This window comes from Neltuma alba, unplaced genomic scaffold (genome assembly GCF_004799145.2).
Source record: "Neltuma alba isolate B1F8T4 unplaced genomic scaffold, ASM479914v2 tig00000131_pilon, whole genome shotgun sequence".
Lineage (NCBI taxonomy): Eukaryota > Viridiplantae > Streptophyta > Magnoliopsida > Fabales > Fabaceae > Neltuma > Neltuma alba.
The window spans coordinates 130,729-153,038 of record NW_021631930.1 but is presented as its reverse complement, the minus strand read 5'-3'; the positions used below and the strand labels follow the sequence as shown (position 1 = coordinate 153,038).

The 22,310-nt window shown below is 37.2% G+C and overlaps 1 protein-coding gene across 1 annotated transcript; it reads right to left on the bottom strand.

The window, feature by feature from the left end:
* Nucleotides 1-2,412: 2,412 nt before the first annotated feature.
* LOC114749656 (uncharacterized) lies at nt 2,413-3,402 on the bottom strand. The gene is made up of 2 exons (XM_028938228.1): nt 2,868-3,402; nt 2,413-2,732 (listed from the first exon to the last, which is right to left on the bottom strand). Exons 1-2 carry the CDS (start codon nt 3,400-3,402, stop codon nt 2,413-2,415), a joined length of 855 nt encoding a protein of 284 aa, XP_028794061.1.
* Between the last annotated feature and the right edge of the window lie 18,908 nt (nt 3,403-22,310).

Here is a 22,310-nt window from a genome sequence, read left to right as displayed (position 1 = left end):
AGCTGCTGTCATCGGTAACCCCACTATAAAGTCCATAGATATACTGTCTCATTTCCACTCAGGGATATCCAGGGGTTGTAACTCTCCTGCAAGTTTCTGGTGTTCTACCTTCACCTTTTGGCAGGTAAGACACTTTGTCACATATTCCGTGATATCTTTCTTCATTCCAGGCCACCAGAAGAGTTCCTTAACATCATGGTACATCTTTGTCATTCCTGGATGAAGAGTATATTTGCTCTTATGGGCTTTGGCTAGTATCTCTTTTTTGAGGTCAGACACTTGGGGAACATAGGTTCTTCCTTTAAACTTCAGTATCCCTTCCTCAGAAGTTTTGAAGTTCTTATTCTCACCTCTAGACAGCTTCTCCTTGAGAATTCTCGCTAGCCAGTCCTGTGACTGTGCTTCTCTGATTTGATCCTTGAGCAGGGCTGTAAACTGGGTTCTACCTCTATTTCCTTCTACTAATTGCATCTGATATAGAGGACCCCAATCTCTGAAATCCTCTACCAACTTCTGCTCTCTGATCATCAGCGATGCTACCTGTACTGTCTTTCTGCTTAAGGCATCCGCGACTACATTCGCTTTGCCTGGATGGTACTTAATTTGAAAATCATAGTCTTTGAGTAAGTCCATCCACCTTCATTGTCTCATATTCAACTCTTTCTGATCATGAAAGTACTTGAGGCTTTTGTGGTCACAAAACAATTCTACGGTTGCTCCATACAGATAGTGTCTCCATATCTTCAGTGCATAAACTATCGCCACCAATTCCAGGTTGTGGGTCGGGTAATTCTCCTCGTGAGATTTCAACTAGCGTGAGGCATAGGCTACTACCCGCCCTTGCTACATAAGTACACATCCCAGTCCCTGCTTGCTAGCATCTGTATAAACCACATACAGTTGTGAAGGATCGGGAAGTGTAAGTACGGGAGTAGAAGTGAGCTTCCTCTTCAGCTCCTGAAAACTAGCCTCACTCTTCTCGTCCCACAAGAACGGCTGGTTCTTCTTGGTTAACTTGGTCAGCGGGAGAGCAATTCGAGAAAAGTCCTGTATGAATCTTCTGTAATACCCTGCTAGTCCGAGGAAACTTCTGATCTCGGTCACCGTCTTTGGTCTCTCCCAGTTGAGTACTGCCTCAATCTTACTGGGGTTGACAGCCACTCCCTCTCGGAAAATCACATGGCCGAGAAATCGGACTTCCTGGAGCCAAAACTCACACTTACTAAGTTTAGCCACCAGCTGTTTCTCTTTCAGGGTATTTAAGACAATCCTCAAATGCTCCTCATGCTTTTCTAGAGATTTGGAGTACACTAAGATGTCATCAATAAATACAACCACAAATTGATCCAAGTAAGGACGAAAAATCCTATTCATGTAGTCCATGAATATCACAGGTGCATTCGTCAATCCAAACGGCATCACTAAAAATTCATAGTGTCCATATCGGGTTCTAAACGCAGTTTTTGGGACATCTTCAGACTTAATCTTGAGTTGGTGGTAGCCAGATCTTAGGTCAATCTTAGAGAATATACTGGCTCCAACTAGCTGGTCTAACAGATCATCTATCCTGGGAAGCGGATACTTGTTCTTAACTGTAACTTTGTTCAACTCCCTGTAGTCTATACACAGCCTTAGACTACCATCCTTTTTCTTGACAAACAACACTGGAGCACCCCATGGCGACACACTTGGCCTAATAAAACCTTTTTCAAGTAGCTCTTCTATCTGTTTTTTAAGTTCTGTCATTTCATTAGGAGCCATTTTATAAGGGGCCTTAGAAATTGGTCCTGCTCCAGGTACTATGTCAATTGTGAATTCTACCTCTCTGTCTGGGGGTAATCCTGTGATCTCTATCAGAAACACTTCCAGAAATTCCCTAACCACTGGGATTCCTCTTATCCCTTCCTCAACTTCTACTTGCACCGAGAAGAAAACGAGGAATCCTTGACCGCCTTTTCGTAAGCATTTGCCCGCTTGGGCCTTCGTAATGAAGTTTAATCTAACTTCTGGATTCAACTCTAAATCCCTCGTGGGTAAGATTAGGATTTTGTTCTTACAATCCATTAGGATATTGTGGGATGGCAACCAATTGAGTCCAATCACCACATCCATCTCATGGAAAGGCATGCATATCAAATCTATAGCAGTGCAACAGTGCTCATAATAAACTATACAGTTCAGGCATACATCAGATGTAATTACCCTACTCTGTGTTGGGGTAGACACATGTATATCATATGGCAATGTATTTATACTTAAGCCAAGTCTTTCCGCACAGGCATATGAAATAAAAGAATGACTAGTACCCGAATCAAACATTGCAATTACTGAAGAATTGTTAATCATGATCATACCTTGGATCATCTCCGGAGACTTTCAGGCTTCTTCTCTTGTGATGGCAAACACTCGGCCCTAGGTGCGTGGTCTTGCCTGCTCAGTGTTCTGTGGGCACTCTCTTGAGAAATGTCTAGGTTTGCCACAGGTGTAGCAAACATTCTGTCCAGCTATGCACGGCCTGTCACCGTGATTCTTGCCACACTTTGCACACTCCTTGCCCTTCGGTGCTTTACCGCCCTTCTTGTTCTTGTGGTTGTTCCAAGGTTGCTTCCTCTTCTTATTTACATTAGACGAGGTGCCACCTTGACCTCCTTGACCTCCCTTCTCTGCTCGGGGAGTTGTCTTGACCATCAAATGATGGTTGAAGCTGCTTTCCGTGATTCGGCAAGCTTCCACTACTTTATTGAATTGCTCAAATTGTCTGGGAGCAATCATCTCCCTCAATGATGGCCTCAGTCCTCAAACCATCTTCTCTGTTGTCCACCTCTCATCATCTCTATATCGGAGATAGCTTGAATAATGAGAGAGACGGATGAACTTAGCCAAGTACTCATCGAAAGGTTCGTCATCCTTTTGCTTCAAAGTCAGAAACTCTGCTTCTCTTTCGTCACAGACAGATCTTGGAAAGTACTTCTCATATAACTGCTCCAGAAACACTTCCCAAGTCACCGTCGTGTTTCGAGCATTGAGAAGAATCTCAGTATTCTTCCACCAGCGATCCGCATCTTTTTCTAGCTTATATATCGTCATCTGGGTTTTTCGCTCTAATGAGCAGTCCATCACCTTGAAGATCTTCTCTAGGCGATTAATCCACTCTTCTGCTGCTTCAACATCGAATGTTCCATCAAATGACGGCGGGTTGTGCTTACAGAATCGGGTCATCCACTGTTGAATGCTGTCGGGTTCTGCTGCTGGCATTACAGGTCTTGGCAATTGTTCCGATGCTGGTGCTGCAGAGACCTCTTCCTCTGGTTGCCTCCTCTCGAGGTTTGCTAATGCTGCTGCTACTGCTACAGCTATCGTTGCATCCCTTTCTTGTTCTTGACGAGCTTGAGCTGCTCTCATGTCCTCGATGGTCTTCTGTTGTTGCTCGAGGCGTTCCAGAATCAATTATAATGGATCAGGAGGGACCCTTGCATCTTGCAATAGGGGTCTCTCCGGTGAAAGGTTTCGTCGAGTTCTAACCATTGCTTAACTAACCAAATAACATAACAAGGAACAAGAAAATAAATATCATGCTTGAATTTCATTATCGAAACAGGCATACAACAATTAGCACCTAAACATCAACCAGCCAGAATACAATCAACATACAGCAACCAAGCACTAAACAACCTAACCTACTAGGGTTAGTTGTACCAAAATACATCCTACGTCAGTGATAGGAACATCCTAATCATCTACAGAAAATGAACTATAACAAAGCCCTCGAGGCTTTGGATCCAATCCTCAACATCATCTCCCAGCAGGTAGTTTAGGCGGGTGATCTCATGGGTCCAGAAAGGGGTATTGGGTAGGATCTCTACCATCTCACTCAGCCAGTCATAAGGATCCAGGTAAGGGTTGCCTGGTCCATGTGCCTGATACAGCTCTCTCACACCTTAGAGGTAATCCAGGTGTACTCTCAGGTCTGCATCAACATCCCTCCTGATGTGACGCCCCATGAACCTCAGCCGGTCACTCAGCTGACCCACACTACGAATCTCATGACTAGGCTGAACTGGTGCAAGTACAAATGGTACAGTAGGTACTATAGGTATTACCGGGGCTGGGGGTACAACTGATACAGTACTAGGTCCAGGGATATTACATTGGTACATAGCAGGAGGAACAGACTGCTTAAGAGACTGAACATAAAGATCTAAATCTAGTGGCTCTTGGTATAAGCCAGTTACAGGGTTGACCAAGTCTCCAGGTCTGGGGAGGTACTGCAACTGTTTTGCCGTGATCCCTAGCAGCTCTGGGTAGTGCTCAACACAGTCATTGGAGCACACTGAGGAATGGCTAGGGCTGGCATCTCCCATTACCCATTCCTCTAGGTCCTCGTCCTTGGTGAGATCAATTAGTATTGGATCCCAAGTATTGACTGATGGCTCAGGTTTAGTATCCCAGTCCATGGTAATCCCCATCTTGATTCCTGAAAATAGGTGTCAGTTCTCTACATCTAAGGGATACTTAAGCAGAGCGTTCTATCTTATGCCAGAACCTCCGCTCTGATACCAAAAATGTCACACCTTACTATAATATTGACTTAGGTTCCTTTCAAAATCATTTTTGACCACATTGGATGGTATTGGACTCACTTTTTACCATAAAAACGCTAATTTTCGGATTTTTACTGCTCATCGGGTAAAAATTCAGTTTTTCTGGCCCAACTTCAAAAATTCATAACTTATTCTAAAAAAATCCAATTTGGGTGGTTCAAAATTCTACTTAAAGCTCTTTAAGTCCTCTTTCAAGGAAAAATAATCTCATTGTCCAATTCTTTATGAGAAAGTGTCAAGTTTTTGTGGAACACCGTTCTGTCCAGTGCCAAAATTTCTTTTTCCCAGACTCTTTCCTTTAACTTTGGAAATTCACCAAAAATCGTATACTTGTCCATTTTTAACTTATTATCTATCAATTTGAAGCTCAGGATGTCATCTTTCATCATACCAAATTTCAAGATTTAACGCGTTCGGGAACATAATCAAAAAGTCGTGTTAACCGGTCAGGGTCAGTGTGCTTCCAGCACTGTTAGTTTAATAAGTTAGTTATTTAATCATCAAAACATTAAATTTAAGGGTTAAGGTGCAATTTTAACAACAAAGTTTACCCGAAAGTGCACTGGGCACCATAAAGTTTATTTGAGTGCAAAAATATACATGAAGTTGTCAAAAAGGAGCATCTGGCACCATGCCGTTAACATCTGTCAGTTTACCGTTAGAGGGGCGCATAAAGTCAGTTTTAAGGTGCATTTTTAACAACAAAGTTTGCATCAAGGGGCATTAGGCACCATGAAATTTACTTGGGTGTAAAAATATACATGAACTTTGTAAAAGGAAAAAAAAATAACAAAATCCTTCAACCTCCATAAACATCCATTAATTTTATTCTTTTTGGTCTCACCAAATGCTATATTTTCTCTCTATAAATTTCCACTTCCAAGCCGATCCATCTTTCTCTCATCATAGTCAACATGCACACTCTCTCTGTCATGTTGTTTTTTGAGCCTCCAAGCCTTTTATATGTATTTAAGCAAAACACATCTTTCCCTTCTAGGATATGAGGTTCATTACTTGCACCCGAGTACTACCTCCAGTCCTTAATATAGAATCCAATTGACTAATTTGAGGAGATTAAAAATAAATAAATAAATTACTTTAAAATATTATATTTATTGTTTTTTCTTCAAATTAATTTTCTTGGCTTGTAAACTAATATATAATTTAATGATGCATATAAATATTTTAGAGAGATCATGTACTATATGCTATTGCGTCAAATAAATAAATAATATAATATTTAAAGTAATTTATTTATTTATTTTAATCTCCTCAAATTAGTTCATTGGATCCTATATTAAGGACTGGAGGTAGTACTCGGGTGCAAGTAATGAACCTCATATCCTAGAAGGGAAAGATGTGTTTTGTTTAAATACATATAAAAAGCTTGGAGGCTCAAAAAACAACATGACAGAAGGAGTGTGCGTGTTGACTATGATGAGAGAAAGATGGATCGGCTTGGAAGTGGAAATTTATAGAGAGAAAATATAGCATTTGGTGAGACAAAAAAGAATAAAATTAATGGATTTTTATGGAGGTTGAAGAATTTTGTTATTTTTTTTCTTTTACAAAGTTCATGTATATTTTACACCCAAGTAAATTTCATGGTGCCTAATGCCCCTTGATGCAAACTTTGTTGTTAAAAATGCACCTTAAAACTGACTTTCTGGGCCCCTCTAACGGTAAACTAACGGATGTTAACGGCATGGTGCCAGATGCTCCTTTTTGACAACTTCATGTATATTTTTGCACCCAAATAAACTTTATGGTGCCCAGTGCTCTTTCGGGTAAACTTTGTTGTTAAAATTGCACCTTAACCCTAAATTTAAATATTGAAATTTGAGTGATAATGTGAGATTTCTTACAACTCATTGGGATTTACCATTCCCAATTCTCTTCGAAAGAAGTTTAACTTTTGTTGATCTAGAAGCTTCGTGAAGATGTTAGCTATTTGATATTCAGTGGGGATGAATTCTACCTTCACATCTTTCTTTTGAACATGATCGATCCCAAACATCGATATGCTTAGTTCGGGCATGATGGAATGGATTCTTGGACAGACTTATTGTACTCATGTTATCTATCACACCTTACTTATATAGTATCTTAGCATTCATTTAGAACCATTTCAGACCATGTTGGATGGTCTTACACTTAAAAATTTCAATTTGGACGTTAATTTTCGAAAAATTACTGTTCGCTGTCCAGTTTTCAGATTACAGGTCCAATTTTGAAAAATCATAACTAATTCTAGAAATATCGTATGGAGGTGTTCCAAAATTTTGCAGAAAGCTCTTTCAATGCTCTTTAAGGGAAAAATATTTAACTGAACTCATCCTCATTGAAAACGTACAGTTTATTGGATTAAGGTTACTATTCGTTTGGTAAAATCTGGACTTTTCCAGATTCTCCACCTTAATTTTGAAAATTCATATCTCTTCGTATACACATCCAAATGAGATGATTAACCACTCATTTTAAAGCTTGGGATGTGCACTATAAGTATACCAAATTTCGTAGCTTAAATCATTCATATGATAGGTCAAATTGAAGCTCGAAACTAACTGCTCCATGACCTATGTTTTATCCCTTAACATCTCTTTACTTTAATTCTTTTTATTTCTTTGGCATACCTAACATAGGCTTACTTTTTCCCATTCATGCTCATACATTCCTATACATGCCATAAGGTTTATAATTAAATACATGGCATTCACAACATAATTATAACATAGGAGAATTATACATTGAATATTAGTATCAATCATTAGCATCAATAATTCTTCACTTCTTCTCCTTGCTTCTCATGCCATTAGTGCCCATCATTGATTGACCTAAATGGTTGGTTAGGGAGGGGTGAGATTTGGGAGAATCTCAGTAGCAAACATTACCACATACATGCACAAGATGGATGCTAGTGTATGGTATGTAGTTTTTCATAAACTTAAGTTAACTAGTGACATGCCATCATGCTTTATGCTTGGTATAAAAATGCATGGCCATGCGAACATATTAAAAACAGCATTTCCAGCAACAATCATCATGTCACAATATCATTCAAACAACAAATACAAACCAACACATGAGCATACCATGTCAAGCACATAAAGGGTAAATTCACTACCTTGCACCTCAAGCTTTCCTCTTACTTTTCCTTTGACTCCCTTGACTTTCCAACCATGTGGGCATTCGGTCAACATCACCAAACATCCTCTTGGATGTTCCAAAGGTCCTAAACATAACCATAATGATCACACAATCCATTAGGACCATTAGATTACATAAAGTTTAAGACTAGCTTTCTTGAACCTCAACCCTTTCTCTTAGTCTTAGGGTTTTCTTTCTAACTTTTCTAATATAAATCTTATCATTTCCCATCCTTAAGATCTATTTCTTGTCAATTAGGACCACTTTAGATGGCCTTAGATTCAAGAATACCAAATCTGGAAATTTTGGTTCGCGGGTACTGTTCACGCAGAATCTCCAGAATTTTTTGCTCAACTTTGAAAATTCATAATTAAATCTAGCAAAATCCAAATTGAGTGCTTCCAAGTCTCACTGAAAGATCATTAAGTTATCTTTAAACAAAAAATAGTTTCAGGAACCAATTCTACGCCAAATAGTACCGGAATTGTACGGAACTTGACACTCTCCCAAAAGTTCAACACTGTTTCCAGATTTCAAACCCTAACTTTGAAAAATCACCATAAATCGTACACATATCCAAATGAAGTGTTCTACCCATGGATTTAAAGCTCACAGAGTGTAATTTAAGCATGCCAAATTTTAGAACCATATATGAAGAGTAACTAATTAGAAATAGGCATCAATTCAGCACGTAACTCTTCCAATTTTCACATAGATCCACTTGGATCTACCATACTTTGAGGTGTTCTAGCAAGATCTAACAACCAAACTCCCTTCCCCACTCATCAACCATTTCAACCAGCCATCAAAAGGGAGAGAAGACAGATTTTTCAACCTTAAAAGAGAAGGAAAACAAGATAAGAACACATCTAGAACTAAGATCTCATCTTGCATCCTTGATTGATGACCAAAGTTGATAGCTTTCCTTGGTTCTCCTTCCAAAACCCTCTCTTTTCCTCTCCTCTTTTCCTTGGACAAAATTTCCATTTGATTTAGGGGAGAGATGAGCTCCTTAGTGCTCTCAAAATATCTCATCTACCACATTTAATGAAAGTCCAAGTGTCAAATGCCTAAGCCTTCTTGAAACCTCTCTCTTAATTAACTTAATTCATAATATAATTACATTCCAAAGTCAAGATCCTCTCCATTGGTAGCTTGACACTTGGAAAGCTTTAATTACCATCCATTAAAGGCTTGACAAGTGGTGACTTGTGGGCCAAGTAAAGTGCAAGACTCTGATTAACACTTTATCGGTACACTTTTACTCCGGGTTTAACTTCTTTTCTATAATTACAGTGCTCTGGCCTCTGTAATTATTTTCTGTCAGATCCATAAATTCCCTTTAATTCTAGAGAGTATCTATGAATTTTCTTAGGCCATAACACTTCCTTTAAGCCTTGCACAAAATTCATTTACTAAAATACCCTTTTATCGGCAAAACCGGCTCTTTAATTTATTAAAGCCACTCCACTGGCCTTTTGGTTGCGGGACTAATTTTATAAATTAGTACAACCTTCTAACCATTTAATCTCATTTTTATATATATTTTTGAGGTCTCTTGCTATTTTAAATAATTACCTCAAATGGTATACTTTTTACCGGTAATAACCTCATAAATTCCATTAAAGCTGCCTCAGGGGTATTTTCGTCTTTTCTCTTCACAGAAGAGCCTTAGAATATTATTTCCCATTTTTTTTGGGATTTCTTGGAATTCTCTGTGTACTCTTCCATTTTTATCCCTGTTGGTCATAACTTTCGGAATTTACAGTTTAGTCCTTGGTTGGACTTAACTTCATATAATCCTCTCTTTGAGGCTTCTAACTCAACCTTTAGCCTATATCTAGTCTTTTTTTCTCTCTCTAGGCCTTTGAGACTTTACTGGAGTCTCTGACCTTGATTATACTGAAGCCCCTGAAAAACTTTTACTTTGCAGTTTAGTCCCTGAAACTGCTTTGACTTCCTTTCTCATCTTTGGGACTTCTGCTCAAAAAGGGTCTGGTAGCCTATCCAATTCAAGCTACTTTTGATACCTCTAGGCCCAAAAGTCTGGATGTTACATTATCACATAGGATTGGAATCTCTCGTAAGTTGATTCCTAGATCCTGTAGTTGTTGCTTTAACCATAGAATCTGAGCACAACAACTTGCAGTGGCCACATATTCTGATTCTGTTAAGGAGATTGCCACAGTATTCTGCTTTTTGCTTGACCACGAGACAAGGCACCCTCCAAAAAATTAACATTGTCCACTAGTGCTTTTTCTATCTGTCTTATATCCTCTATGATTTGCGTCTGAGTATCCTATTAGGTATTCTGCTCCCTTCTTTGGATACCAGATTCCCATATTTTGACTTCCGACAAGGTATCTGAGAATTCTCTTGACAGCTTCTTCGTGTGGCTCTTTTGGAGCTGATTGATATCTTGCGCGCATTCCCACACTGAATTGTATATCTGGCCTACTAGCCATGAGATATAGTAATGAACCAATCATTTCTCTATGTCTGGTCAGATTCACATCCTTGTTGTTTTCGTCTGCGTCTAGCGAGATGGTTGAGCTCATCGAAGTTTTTACACTTTTGGCATTTTCTAATCCATATTTCTTTAGCAACTCCTTCAGATACTTCATTTGGGATATAAATATGCCATTTTTCTTCTGCTTGATTTGTAATCCCAGAAAGAAATTCAGCTCTCCCATTATTGACATTTCGAATTCTCCATGCATTAGCTTAGCAAACTCTTGACAAAGATCTTCATTAGTAGCTCCGAAAATAATATCATCCACATAAATTTGAACAATCAAAAGTTCTTTCCTACTTCTTTTAATGAAAAGAGTAGCATCTACTTTGCCTCTTTCAAATCCTTTTTCTATCAAAAAATTGCTAAGACGTTCATACTAAGCTCTGGGACTTGTTTTAAACCATACAAAGCCTTTTTCAGTTTATAAACATGATCAAGAAAATTTGAATCTTTAAAACCAGGAGGTTGCTCGATAAAAACTTCTTCTAAAATATATCCGTTCAAAAAAGCACTTTTAACATCCATTTGATATAGTTTGAAATCTTTAATGCAAGCAAACGCTAAGAGTACCCGTATGGCCTCCAATCTAGCTACTGGAGCATAAGTTTCTTCATAATCAATCCCTTATTCTTGATTATATCATTTAGCCACCAATCTGGCTTTGTTTTTGACGATTTGTGCAAATTCATTGAGCTTATTTTTGAATACCCATTTGGTGCCTATGACCGGATGATCATTAGGTTTGGGTACCAGTTCCCAAACTTGGTTTCTTTCGAATTGGTTAAGCTCTTCCTGCATTGCGACTATCCAGAATTCGTCAGATAGGGCCTCGTCGACATTGGTAGGTTCAATGTGGGATATGAATGCTGAGAGGCGCACTTCATTGAACACTTGTCTCTGGGTTTTGACCCCTTCATTGACTTTACCAATGACTTGTTCCAGTGGATAGTCTCGGTTATGTCTCCAAGCCTTAGGCTGCTCTAAATTTTCTTATGGAGAAGATTTATTTAAATCATTTTTGTTTTCTAAATGTTCTTGTGAAGGTAATTTGTTTGAAGACTTGTTTAAATCCAATTTTTGAAAATTTTGAACGATCTCGGTATCGTCATCTAGAGGTTTTGAAATTGGTTCGGTTTCAGCAAACACAACATGAATTGATTCTTCAATTGTAAAGGTACGTTTGTTGAAAACCCTATAAGCTTTACTATGATTAGAGTACCCAAGAAATAAACCTTCATCAGCTTTAGGATCGAATTTACCCAGATTCTCTTTGTTGTTGTTGTGAATGTAGCATTTACTCCTGAAGATCCTTAAATGAGCTAGGTTAGGCTTTCTTCCTTTGTATAGCTCATATGGTGTTTTCCCGAGTAGCATTCTGATGTAGGCTCTATTGGAGATGTAGCAAGCTGTGCTCATTGCTTCTGCCCAGAATACTTGTGAGATTCCTTTCTCATTCAGCATTTCCCTTGCTATTTCTGTGAGCACTCTATTTTTCTGTTCGATGACATCGTTTTGTTGGGGAGTTCTTGGTGCTGAAAAATTGTGCTCAATTCCATGCTCGTCACAGTAATTCGTTGTTTTCAAATTCTCCTCCGTGATCAAAACTGATTGACACAATGGAAATACCTTTCTCATTTTGGACCTTTTTAGCAAAAACAATAAATGCATTAAACGTTTCATCTTAAGAGGAAAGAAAGAAAGTCCAAGTGAATCTTGAATAGTCATCAACTATCACAAGAGTGTATAGGTTTCCACCAAAACTTTTCACTCTCGGTGAACCAACCAAATCCATATGTAGCATTTGGAGTGGCCTTTCAGTTGAGACTGTCTTCTTTGATTTAAATGAAGACTTTGTTTGTTTACCTTTCTGACAGGCGTCACAAATAATATCATGTTCATACTGAATTTTCGGTAAACCAACAACTAAATCCCTTTTTGTTAGTTTTGAAAGTTGATTCATGTTAACATGTGCAAGACGTTTATGCCAAATCCAACTTTCCTCCTTTTTACTAATAAAACAGTTCTCAGAAGATTTAGAGTCAATTTGAAGTGTATAACAGTTACCGTCCCTTGGAGCTCTCAACTTTATATTCAGCTCTTCTTTCTTTAACGGCAGATCGTCTTTACTTATTACTAAGAATTCTTCAGAATCAAATATCACCCAGTTGTTTTTGTTGGTACTCTGACTGATGCTGAGTAGATTGTGGCACAGACCTTCCATGTAGTATACATCTTCAACCTTCATTCCTTGGTTACTTCTTATTTCTCTGATTCTTGTAATTCTTTCGGATTGATTGCCACCGAAACTTACTTTGCCTCCGTCTTTTGGTTTGAGTGACGTGAACTTCTCAGTATCACCCGTCATGTGTCTAGAGCATCCACTGTCAATGTACCATTTGTTCTTTCTAGATGCTTTGAGGCATACCTGCAAGAACCACAATTATATTTTAGGTACCCATACCTTCTTGGGTCCTTTTTGGTTAGTATGAGTAATCCTAGGCACATAAGTACCTTTGGGCACCCATTTTAATGTCCCGTAAGTTCTTTTCTTCTTGTGATAACAAGAAGAGGTTGTATGACCTTTACGATTGCAATAAGAACAAAGTGCAAATGGATTAGAGGAATGAATAATATTTCTAAAGAATGTAAGATACGATCGACCACTACTCTTTTTCCTTTCCTTTGACTTATCCTGAGCAGGATCATATCTTATTCTGGTTTTATCCATCGAACATCGTTGAGCTCCCAAAATCACTTTGAGCATTTCACTACCCTTAGTGAATTTTTCTAAGGTTTTTGTGAGATCCTCAACCTTCTTTCTATTCTTTTCATATTCCATGCATCCTGGATACGGGACTACGTTGTCTTCAGGCTTCATTTGCTGTTCTTCTAGAAACTTTATTCTTTTCTTGGAGCTTACCAATTCTTTTGCAATTCTTACTAATTCCAAATGTAATGCATTATATTCAGACTGTAATTCATCACAAGAGGGTTCAGAAGTAATTACCTCATCTGTTTCTGAGTCTTCGTCTTCCTGAGCCACGAGATAGATGTTGGCGGTTTCTTCATCATCACTTTCTTCTTCTTCTTTCGAAGAGCTGTCACCCCAGATTGATGTGACAAAGGCTTTCTTCTTTCTAAATCTTTCTTTCTTCTTTTCTTTGTCCTTCATCTTGGATAGTTGGGGATACTCTGCTTTGATGTGTCCTGGTTTCTTGCATTCGAAGCAGATGATTGGTTCTTTTGACTCATTATGAGATGTTGAAATTTTACGTTTTGACTGGAACTTCCTCCCAACTCTGCTCTTGTAGAATTTCTTGAATCTTCTGACTATAAGACCCATTTCATCATCATCCAGGTCTTCTTCGTTGCCATCTTCGCTCTCTTGAGTTTTAAGAGTGATACTTTTGTGGTTTTTCTCGTTCATCTCCTTTTTGTATTTTTGCTTGCTCTCATATTCTACAAGGCTTCTGAATAACGCTGCAACAGAGCCAATTGATTCTCTTTTTGTTTCTTCAATTGCTGTTACCTTCGGCTCCCATTCTTTTGTGAGACCACTTAAGATTTTTCTCACTTGGTCCTCCTGACTATACTTCTTTCTGAGTGCCGTGAGATGATTTATGAGATGCAAGAATCTGACTTCCATATCTCGAACACTTTCTCCATCCTTCATTCTGAATAGCTTGAATTCTGTGGTGAGACTGTTGATTCTACTCTGTTTTACACCGGTGGTCCCTTCGTGGGCTATCTCCAGCGCTTCCCACATTTCTTTCGCGGTTTCTAGACTGGAAACTCGGAAGTATTCTCGTTGGCTCAGTGCACAAGTAAGTATATTGATGGCTTTGTCGTTTAGGGTCACCAACTTTCTGTCTTCTTCATCGAACTCGCTTGAACTCTTACGTACTTGTTGTCCATCTACAGTTTTCATAGGGACATAGTTACCATGCTCTATCACGTCCCATAGTCCATACTCGGTCGCCTTGATAAAGATTTTCATCCTCATCTTCCAGAAGGTATAGTTTTCACCATTGAAGCCTGGCGGTTTGTACATTGAGCGCCCTTTAGGCAGCACGCTGTCTCCGAATCCTGCCATGGGATCTCTCTTTGGACTGTTAAGTCTTTGCTGAAGAGACCTGCTCTGGTACCAAATGTTAGTGGCAGTCTCACCCAAGAGGGGGGTGAATTGGGTGAGTTATAAAAATTTACGAAATTAAAACAAAGAACTATCAGAAACAGAGAGTGTGAGTTTAGAATGATTTCACCGCAGGGAGGAAGACATAAGATTTATACTGGTTCGGTCTCAACCACTTGACCTACGTCCAGTCCTCAGAACACCTCTGAGTATTTCACTATAATCCAAGTTTGATCGGGCTCTTGGCGCCTCAGTACAGTAATTAAAAACTCTCAATCACTCCCCCTTACTTCTGGTAAGGTTACAGCCCCACTCAAGAGTCCACACCCTTGAGTATCACACAAACGTGATTAATTAGTAGCAAATAAAATCTCTTACAGAGTGAATTAATGATAATCACTGATGGTCGGGGTTATGAAAGAACAGAATATTGGATGCAACAGTAAAAATCAACAAAGGGTAGCTCGCGTATTCAATCTGTTCATTTAATGCTTCTTCGCGCCTTTTATAGTTGAGGTCGTTTAGTAACCGTTAGACGGAAGAGCTTCTAGCCGCGGTGAGCCCGGTTGCGTGTTTTTCCAGTTGTAACGGTTTCCGCCATTAATGCTTCTGACAAGGTAGGTTACAGGCTACTTAGACAACCGTTGGAGTGCCGTTGGGATTTTCTTCGTAATCTGTAAAAATACATTGATTCAATGAGTTTGTCTTCATAGAATAAGATCAAGAGTAGATCCGTACAACTGATAAATGAATATTCATAGTTTATGATTAGAATCAATCAGTTTGTCAGATACATGGGTAGTAACAGAATATTTCGAAATCTTCGTGAAATGCTGTTATGAAATATACTTGTGCAATGATCGAACAAGTGATCGAACATTTGTTGATTGATTAGGTTATCGATAAATAGAGTGTTATAGAAATGACTTTCGAAATACTAATTATCGAACACTTTATCGATAAATAGATGATAGATAACCTTATCGATAAACCGTAGAAAAAAGTATATTTTGTGAAAGCACAGACTATGTAAGTTGATCGAGTAGATGATCGATAAAGGGTTGATCGATAATTTTATCGATAAAGAGGCCTTTTCTTGTAAAACAAAGGAACTGATTTATCGATCAAGTTATGTGAAAACATATAAACACGAAGGGAGGTTATCGATAATATTATCGATAATCTGATTATCAATCTGGTGATTGAAGAGCCACGATGCGACAAAGGTATGTTGATTATCAATCATGTGATCGATAATGTTCTTATCAATCAGGTGATCGATAAGCCACCGAAATAAATTCCTGCACGAAAAGTTACGAGGCAATGTTCGATCATATTATCGATAAATGGTGATAAAAGCAAAACATAGAATGAGTAAAGTGCTTTACCATTTATTTGTCTTCTTATTGATAAACGGTTTATCTATCATGTGATCGATAAACACTTATTAAATTTGCATTTCGCTTATCGATCAAGTGATCGATAATTTATCCCAGATTTTCATATGCAACTAAGAATGATCGATCAAATGATCGATCAATACATTATCTAACATGTTATTAATCAAAGTTTCTACTGAGTTTACTTAATTAAACAAAGTTATTATCTATTAGCTTATCGATAAAACCTTGATCGATTAGATGATCCATCAACACGCTGAATCACAAATTACTCACTTTGTTATCATCAAAACCTTAATCCTAACAACATTGAGAGGAGGAATTAAGGAGAAGCATTGCTCCTTGGAGGAATTAATTAGACAAGCTTTGCAAAGGTAACTTTGAATTATAATTTGATTGTTTATCTTGCCTGTTTATTGTGATTGTTGTTGCTTGGATTTGAGGGACTTTGTAGTGACCTTGATTGTTTGATTGACAGTGGTTATGCTTTGGCCAAATGCTTCATGGTATGTCAATTTGGATAATATGATGTTCCTCTCCTTGCATGATATTTGGTATGAATTCCTATGAGTTGGGAATGGTTTGGATTGCATGACATTTCACAATTAAACTTGCATTGATTTACATGACAATTATAATTCATATGCTACTGGGATTTCTTTGAAATCTCATTCCTCCTATGTTATTTTATGCATTAATTAGGAAGTAGACCAAGCATGGATCAAGGGAAGGATTTGACCTTGGAATGAATTGGTTTTGTAAATGTTATGCCATGTTGGAAACTTTTGCAATGTATAGTGAACTTTAAATGGATCTCGTAATAAGTTGTGAATGACATTTTGATGTAAATTATGTTGTTATTCCATGTTCCAATGTTGTAATTATGCTTGATGCATTGTGGAAAGAATGTAGATGAAGGGACAAGAGGAAATAAATCAAGAAAGGGGTAATTAGGGGATAGAAACTCCCTAAAACGTGTCAAATTTATGGCACATAAAATAATGAGCAATTGTTAGAGTTCAAACATGAAATTTTACAAGCAAATAGATCTCATTTTTAGCTTTAAAACAATTGGTAATTTATTAAATTTGGAGTTGTGTGCTAAGAGTTATGCTCTTTTAAAGTTGGGCAAAAAATACTGGAAAGTCAAAATTTACCAAATAAACAGTACACTTTGACGAATTACCTAGAATTGTTCTGGATGGAATTGGACTAATGAGTATTTTTCTTCCATAGAACTCTTAGCAAGCTTCCTATAAAAATTGGAACCACTTCGTTTTGATTTTTCTTGATTTAGTTATGAATTTTCAAAATTAGCCTATTTTCAGATGAAAAGTATACGAACATGAGGAACAATAAAATCCTAAATTTCAAATTTTTCATCTGGAAACAAGCTATATTGGTTCCAATTAACGTATAATAGGATATAAAGAGAGGTGTGACATATTGCTACCAAAAGAGTTACATCTCCCGCATCTTTTCGTGATGGCTGTGGGATACGTGAGTCTACCACATCTTTTAGCCAAATGCTTTCAGAACATGTCTTTGACAAAGACAATATCAAATCTCCAGGATGTCTTCCCATTATTGTTTCCAATATCATCACTCTGAAACTATAAACATCACATTTTTCAGTTACAACTAAGGTGTATGCAAGCTCTGTAATGGAGCAAAATATAAAGAAATTATGTAATTGTCTAGAGGTAGGTAATTGTAAAAAAAGATACAACACAACAAGAGAAGTAGTACAGAATCAGAAAAGTTGACCTGGAAAAATGTAACCATAAGTACCAACTAGAAGAGTTTGGTTAGATGCATCTCGATCAATTATTCTAGCTGTACCAAAGTCAGATAGAAAAGCATCTATGTTTGAGTTTAACAACACATTACCACTTGTTATGTCTCGATGGATAATTGGAGGAGCACAACTATGATACATGTAGAACAAAACATTTGCTATTCCTTTGATGGCATTCACTCTCTTTTGCTATTCCTTTTGGGGAAAAATGTTGTAACACCTCCTTTATTACCCCATGATACGTCAATTGAAACCATTATAATGTGTTTCCCAATGTTTCCGGATGAAAAATTTCATATTCAAAATTTCACGTTTTATTCTATCCGTATACTATTCTTCTGAAATTGGACTAACTTTGAAAATTCATAACTAATTCTTGAAAAATCAAAACGAGTTGGTTCTAATTTTCACGTGAAGCTTGCTAAGAGTTCTATAGAAGAAAAATATTCATTAGACTCAAATTTATCCAGAATATCACCAAAAAATTTGACAAAATGCACTATTTATGGTCAATTTCTGAATTTTCAGTATTTTTGCCCAACTTTGGAAGGGTATAACTCTGAGAACAAAACTATAATTTTAATGGTTTGCTACTTGATTTAAAGCTAAAAATGAGATCTATAAGCATGTAAAATTTCATGCCAAAATTCCAACAATTACTTATTATTTTATGTGTCACAAGTTTAGCCTCTTTTTAGATATTTTCACCCCCTAATTTCATTTCCTTAAATTCTTTTCCCACTTTCTTTTTTCCACATTCTCTTGGCATTATACCATTCAAATTTCCTGCATTAGGGCATGTCATAAGGATATAATTTATATTATACCACCATCCAAAATCCATTACAACTTGATATAAAGTTCATTAAGGCATTACACAACTTTTCAAAATATCAAGAATTCCATATTGCTCCTTCATCCCAAAACCATTTCCTTGCCCTTCCCATTGGATGAATCATTCCCTATTTAAAATATAATTTAGCATAGGAGGAATGAGATTTCTATGAAATCTCAGTAGCATTTGAATTACAATTACCATGCAAGTCAAGCAAGTTATCATGTGACATGTTATAGAACTTCAAGACATTCTTAAGTCACATAAAATCATGCTTAGTCTCATACTAGTAGAGGAACACAACACTTTCACATTAATAGAATTCAATGCATTTGGCAACATATAAACCTAGGTTATTCAACCAACCAAAATCACAACACAAGTTTCTCAATTCAAGCAAACAACAAATCACATTAAACAAGCAAGATATGCAATCAAATTATAATTCAAAGCAACCTTTTATTACTTGTTCAATTTGATTACTTCAAGGGACAATGATCTTCCTTACTCCCTTCTCACAAAGCCTATTAAACCAAGCATAAAAATAGGCCACACTAATAACCAAACAACTTATATGCAATTCGTAAACTTTAACTTAACAATTTCTCTCTCTTTTCTTTGATTTTTAATAAAATGATTCCTCCTTTAGAATCAATAACCTCATAACTCATTCCTATACAATTTTTCATGAGGAATTCAAATATGGAATCAGATTTTTGAAAATCAAACTCCTTCCCCATGTATTCACCTTGGCTGAATAGGGTATATAAACTTCCAAAATTTCCATTTTTGATTCCAATAATTTTAAACACTTCCCAACAACATATCCCTACACAAAAACATATTTTAAAGCCATTGGAATTATCAAATCAAGCCAAAACAATTTTCTCCTACATGAACAGTGCTTGGCCGAATGAACCTTTAAAACCCTAACTTTGATTTTCTTCCAAAAATCAATCCATACACCATTTAATCTTGCTTATTCCATTTGATTATCAAGGTTTCTATCCTTCCCTAAGTGCCACATGATTCATAAAAAATGGACAGCATTTTCCCATGATTTTCCAAGCTAAAAACCCTAACCAATCAAGCTTGAAACTTAGGGGCAAGAATGCTTAAACATACCTTGATGTTTCCTTGATGTAAGTTGGATGATTCCTCACTTAAAACACTTGAAAATTCAAAAAAAAAGAAAAAGGATGGAGCTACAGTGACAGGGTTTCCCCTTATTTTTCTAATTTTCTAACATTTATTTGCATTTTCCAAGGGGTATATATAGAGAAAATCAATCTACCCTTCTGCCTCTTGATTTGGCTGAACTAGGACACCTCATGGGGTTATGTGGCAGTCATCAAGTGTGAAAATAATCAGATTATCACAAGTGGCCATTTTCTAGATTTTTCCAAGCAATGATCTATTAATTTCACATTTTATTTAATTAATTATTGGAGTAGCCAGCAAGCAAACGAAATTGGACCATCATTGTGCTCAATGTAGGCCCCACAAATGGCTTGGGCTGGTCTAAAAAATGGCTCACAAACCAAATTACTATCCAAACCAATTGGAAACTTTATCAATTACTATTCACTAGTAAGATTCTATAATTTTTTCAGACCTCCAAAAATTTATTTCTCCCCATAATAATTCACCTTTTAATATGAGAACATGATGTGAAAATTTTCAGAATTTTTTACCACCTCTAGGTATTTATTTTGAATTTTCTCCGATTAGGCTTTTATTAGTGTTACTACGGGAAAATAAATTCCCTAAAATTAATTCCTGAACCCCCAAGGCCTAAAACCAATTTTATAAATTTAAATAAATATTTAGATAGTTTATCCATCTTTTTTTTAAATTTATTGAGGCTTCTAACTAATTAAAATAATTGGTTTTCTCTGATTTTCTAATATTTTCCCGAAAAACCTCTGTTTATGGGAAAGTTTGTAACAATTTATTTTCACCATAATTTCACCTTTCGGGCCCCAACCGAGTTTCCAAAATCTCTACTTTACACTTTTCCTATTTTTTTGGGAATCTTCTAGAATTTTTCTTAAATTTTTTCATTTTGCCTTTCCTAGACCAATAATTACGAAAATATCAGCCCGGACCTCATCAGGGTTTCACATCAAAAGTTATTTCATCTCCCTGTCTAGTGCCTATGTTGACCCTCATCCTAATTTTTAATTCCCTATAGCCAAGTGAAAATCTTCGGGATGTGACAAGCGTTGATTACATCTGATAGGAGGGAAGAGCTTATAACACAGTTTTGATAAGCATTGTTCTCCCAGCTATGGATAGAAAACTTCCTTTCCAGGCAGTGAGTCAGGATTTGACTCTTTGGGTGATGTGTCCATAGGTGTTTTTTGTCACTCTTAAGTGTATTAGTGGGACACCCAGGTATTTTCCAAAATCAGGAGTGATGCTAATCCCAAGACATTAACTTAGTTGAATTGTGTGGTTGAAATGCAGATTCCTCGAGAAGAAGATTTTGGATTTGTCCAGATTAATCTTGTGTCCTGAGATGTTACAAAACCTCCACATGACTTGCTTGATTTCCTCCATTTGTTCTAGGGAGGCTTCTGCAAAAAGAAGTAGATCATCGGTAAAGAAGAGGTAGGAGATCTGGGGTCTATTACTTTTGAATCTTAGTGGTTTCCACCTCTTCTTCTGGTATTCTTGTTTTATTAGATGACCCAATCTCTCCATGTACAAAATAAAAAGGTAGGGACTTAAAGGGTCCTCTTGTTGAACACCTCTTGAAGGGGTAAATTCAAGGCCCTCTAAGCCATTCCACTACACTTTCATTTTAGCAGAGGTAACACAAGCCGCAATAAGTTCAATCAAATCATCTTTTAGTCCTATACAATGGAGAGTGTTTCTAAGGTAGCCCCAGTCCAAATGGTCGAAAGTTTTTTCCATATCAACTTTAACTGCAAAAAAACCCTTCTTACCTGTCCTAGTTCTCATTCGGTGTATAGCTTCCTGGGCGATAATTATGTTATCGTAGCTTGATTTGGAGGCTATAAAGCTACACTGTTCTTGTCCAATTAAGTGGTCTATAACTGACCTCAGTCTGATAGCTAACACCTTGGTTATCACTTTGCAGCTCACATTACATAGCGAAATTGGTCACAGTTCCTTTAAAGTCATTGGTTAGTCCATTTTTGGGATGAGCACTATATTGGTCTGGTTGAAATTGCCAATAGTTGCTAGATTTCAAAAAGCCTCTTTGACTAACTTACATAGAGCCTACCCCACTTTCTCCCATTGGGATTGGAAGAAATGTGCTTAAAGACCCTCTAGTCCTGGAGCTTTGAATGCTCCCATTGAGAAAGCAGCATTTTTAATTTCGACGTCGGTCACCTCTTTATGAATTTCATCAACCTGCGATGGTGTCAATCTCGGGAAGCCTTCTAGCCAGCTCAAGTCTTCTTCTATCTAGTTGTCATTTGTATAGAGCTGTTGGTAGAAGTGACTTGCCATCTAGGTCAGTTCTTTCGGGTTTTGTACCCATTCACCACTGTCATTTCATAAGGCTGTTATTTTTTGCTTCTCCTCTTGATCACAACTAAAGCATGGAAAAATTTGGTGTTTCTGTCCCCCATTTAAGCCAGTTGCATTGAGCTTTTTGAAACTAGATCATTTCTTCTTGGAGAGTTAATTTATTATACTCATTCCAGAGGTTCTTTTCCACACGAGCTAGCCCATTTGAAGGATTACTCATTTTGTGTTTCTTAATGCCCTCCATTCGCTTCAGAATTGCTTGTTTACGTCTCAGAATACTTCCCAAGTGTTTATTATTCCACTTAGTCGCAGCTTCTTGAAATTTCACCACCCCTTGGCACCAATTACTTTCTTTCCAAACAATATCATCAAAACTAT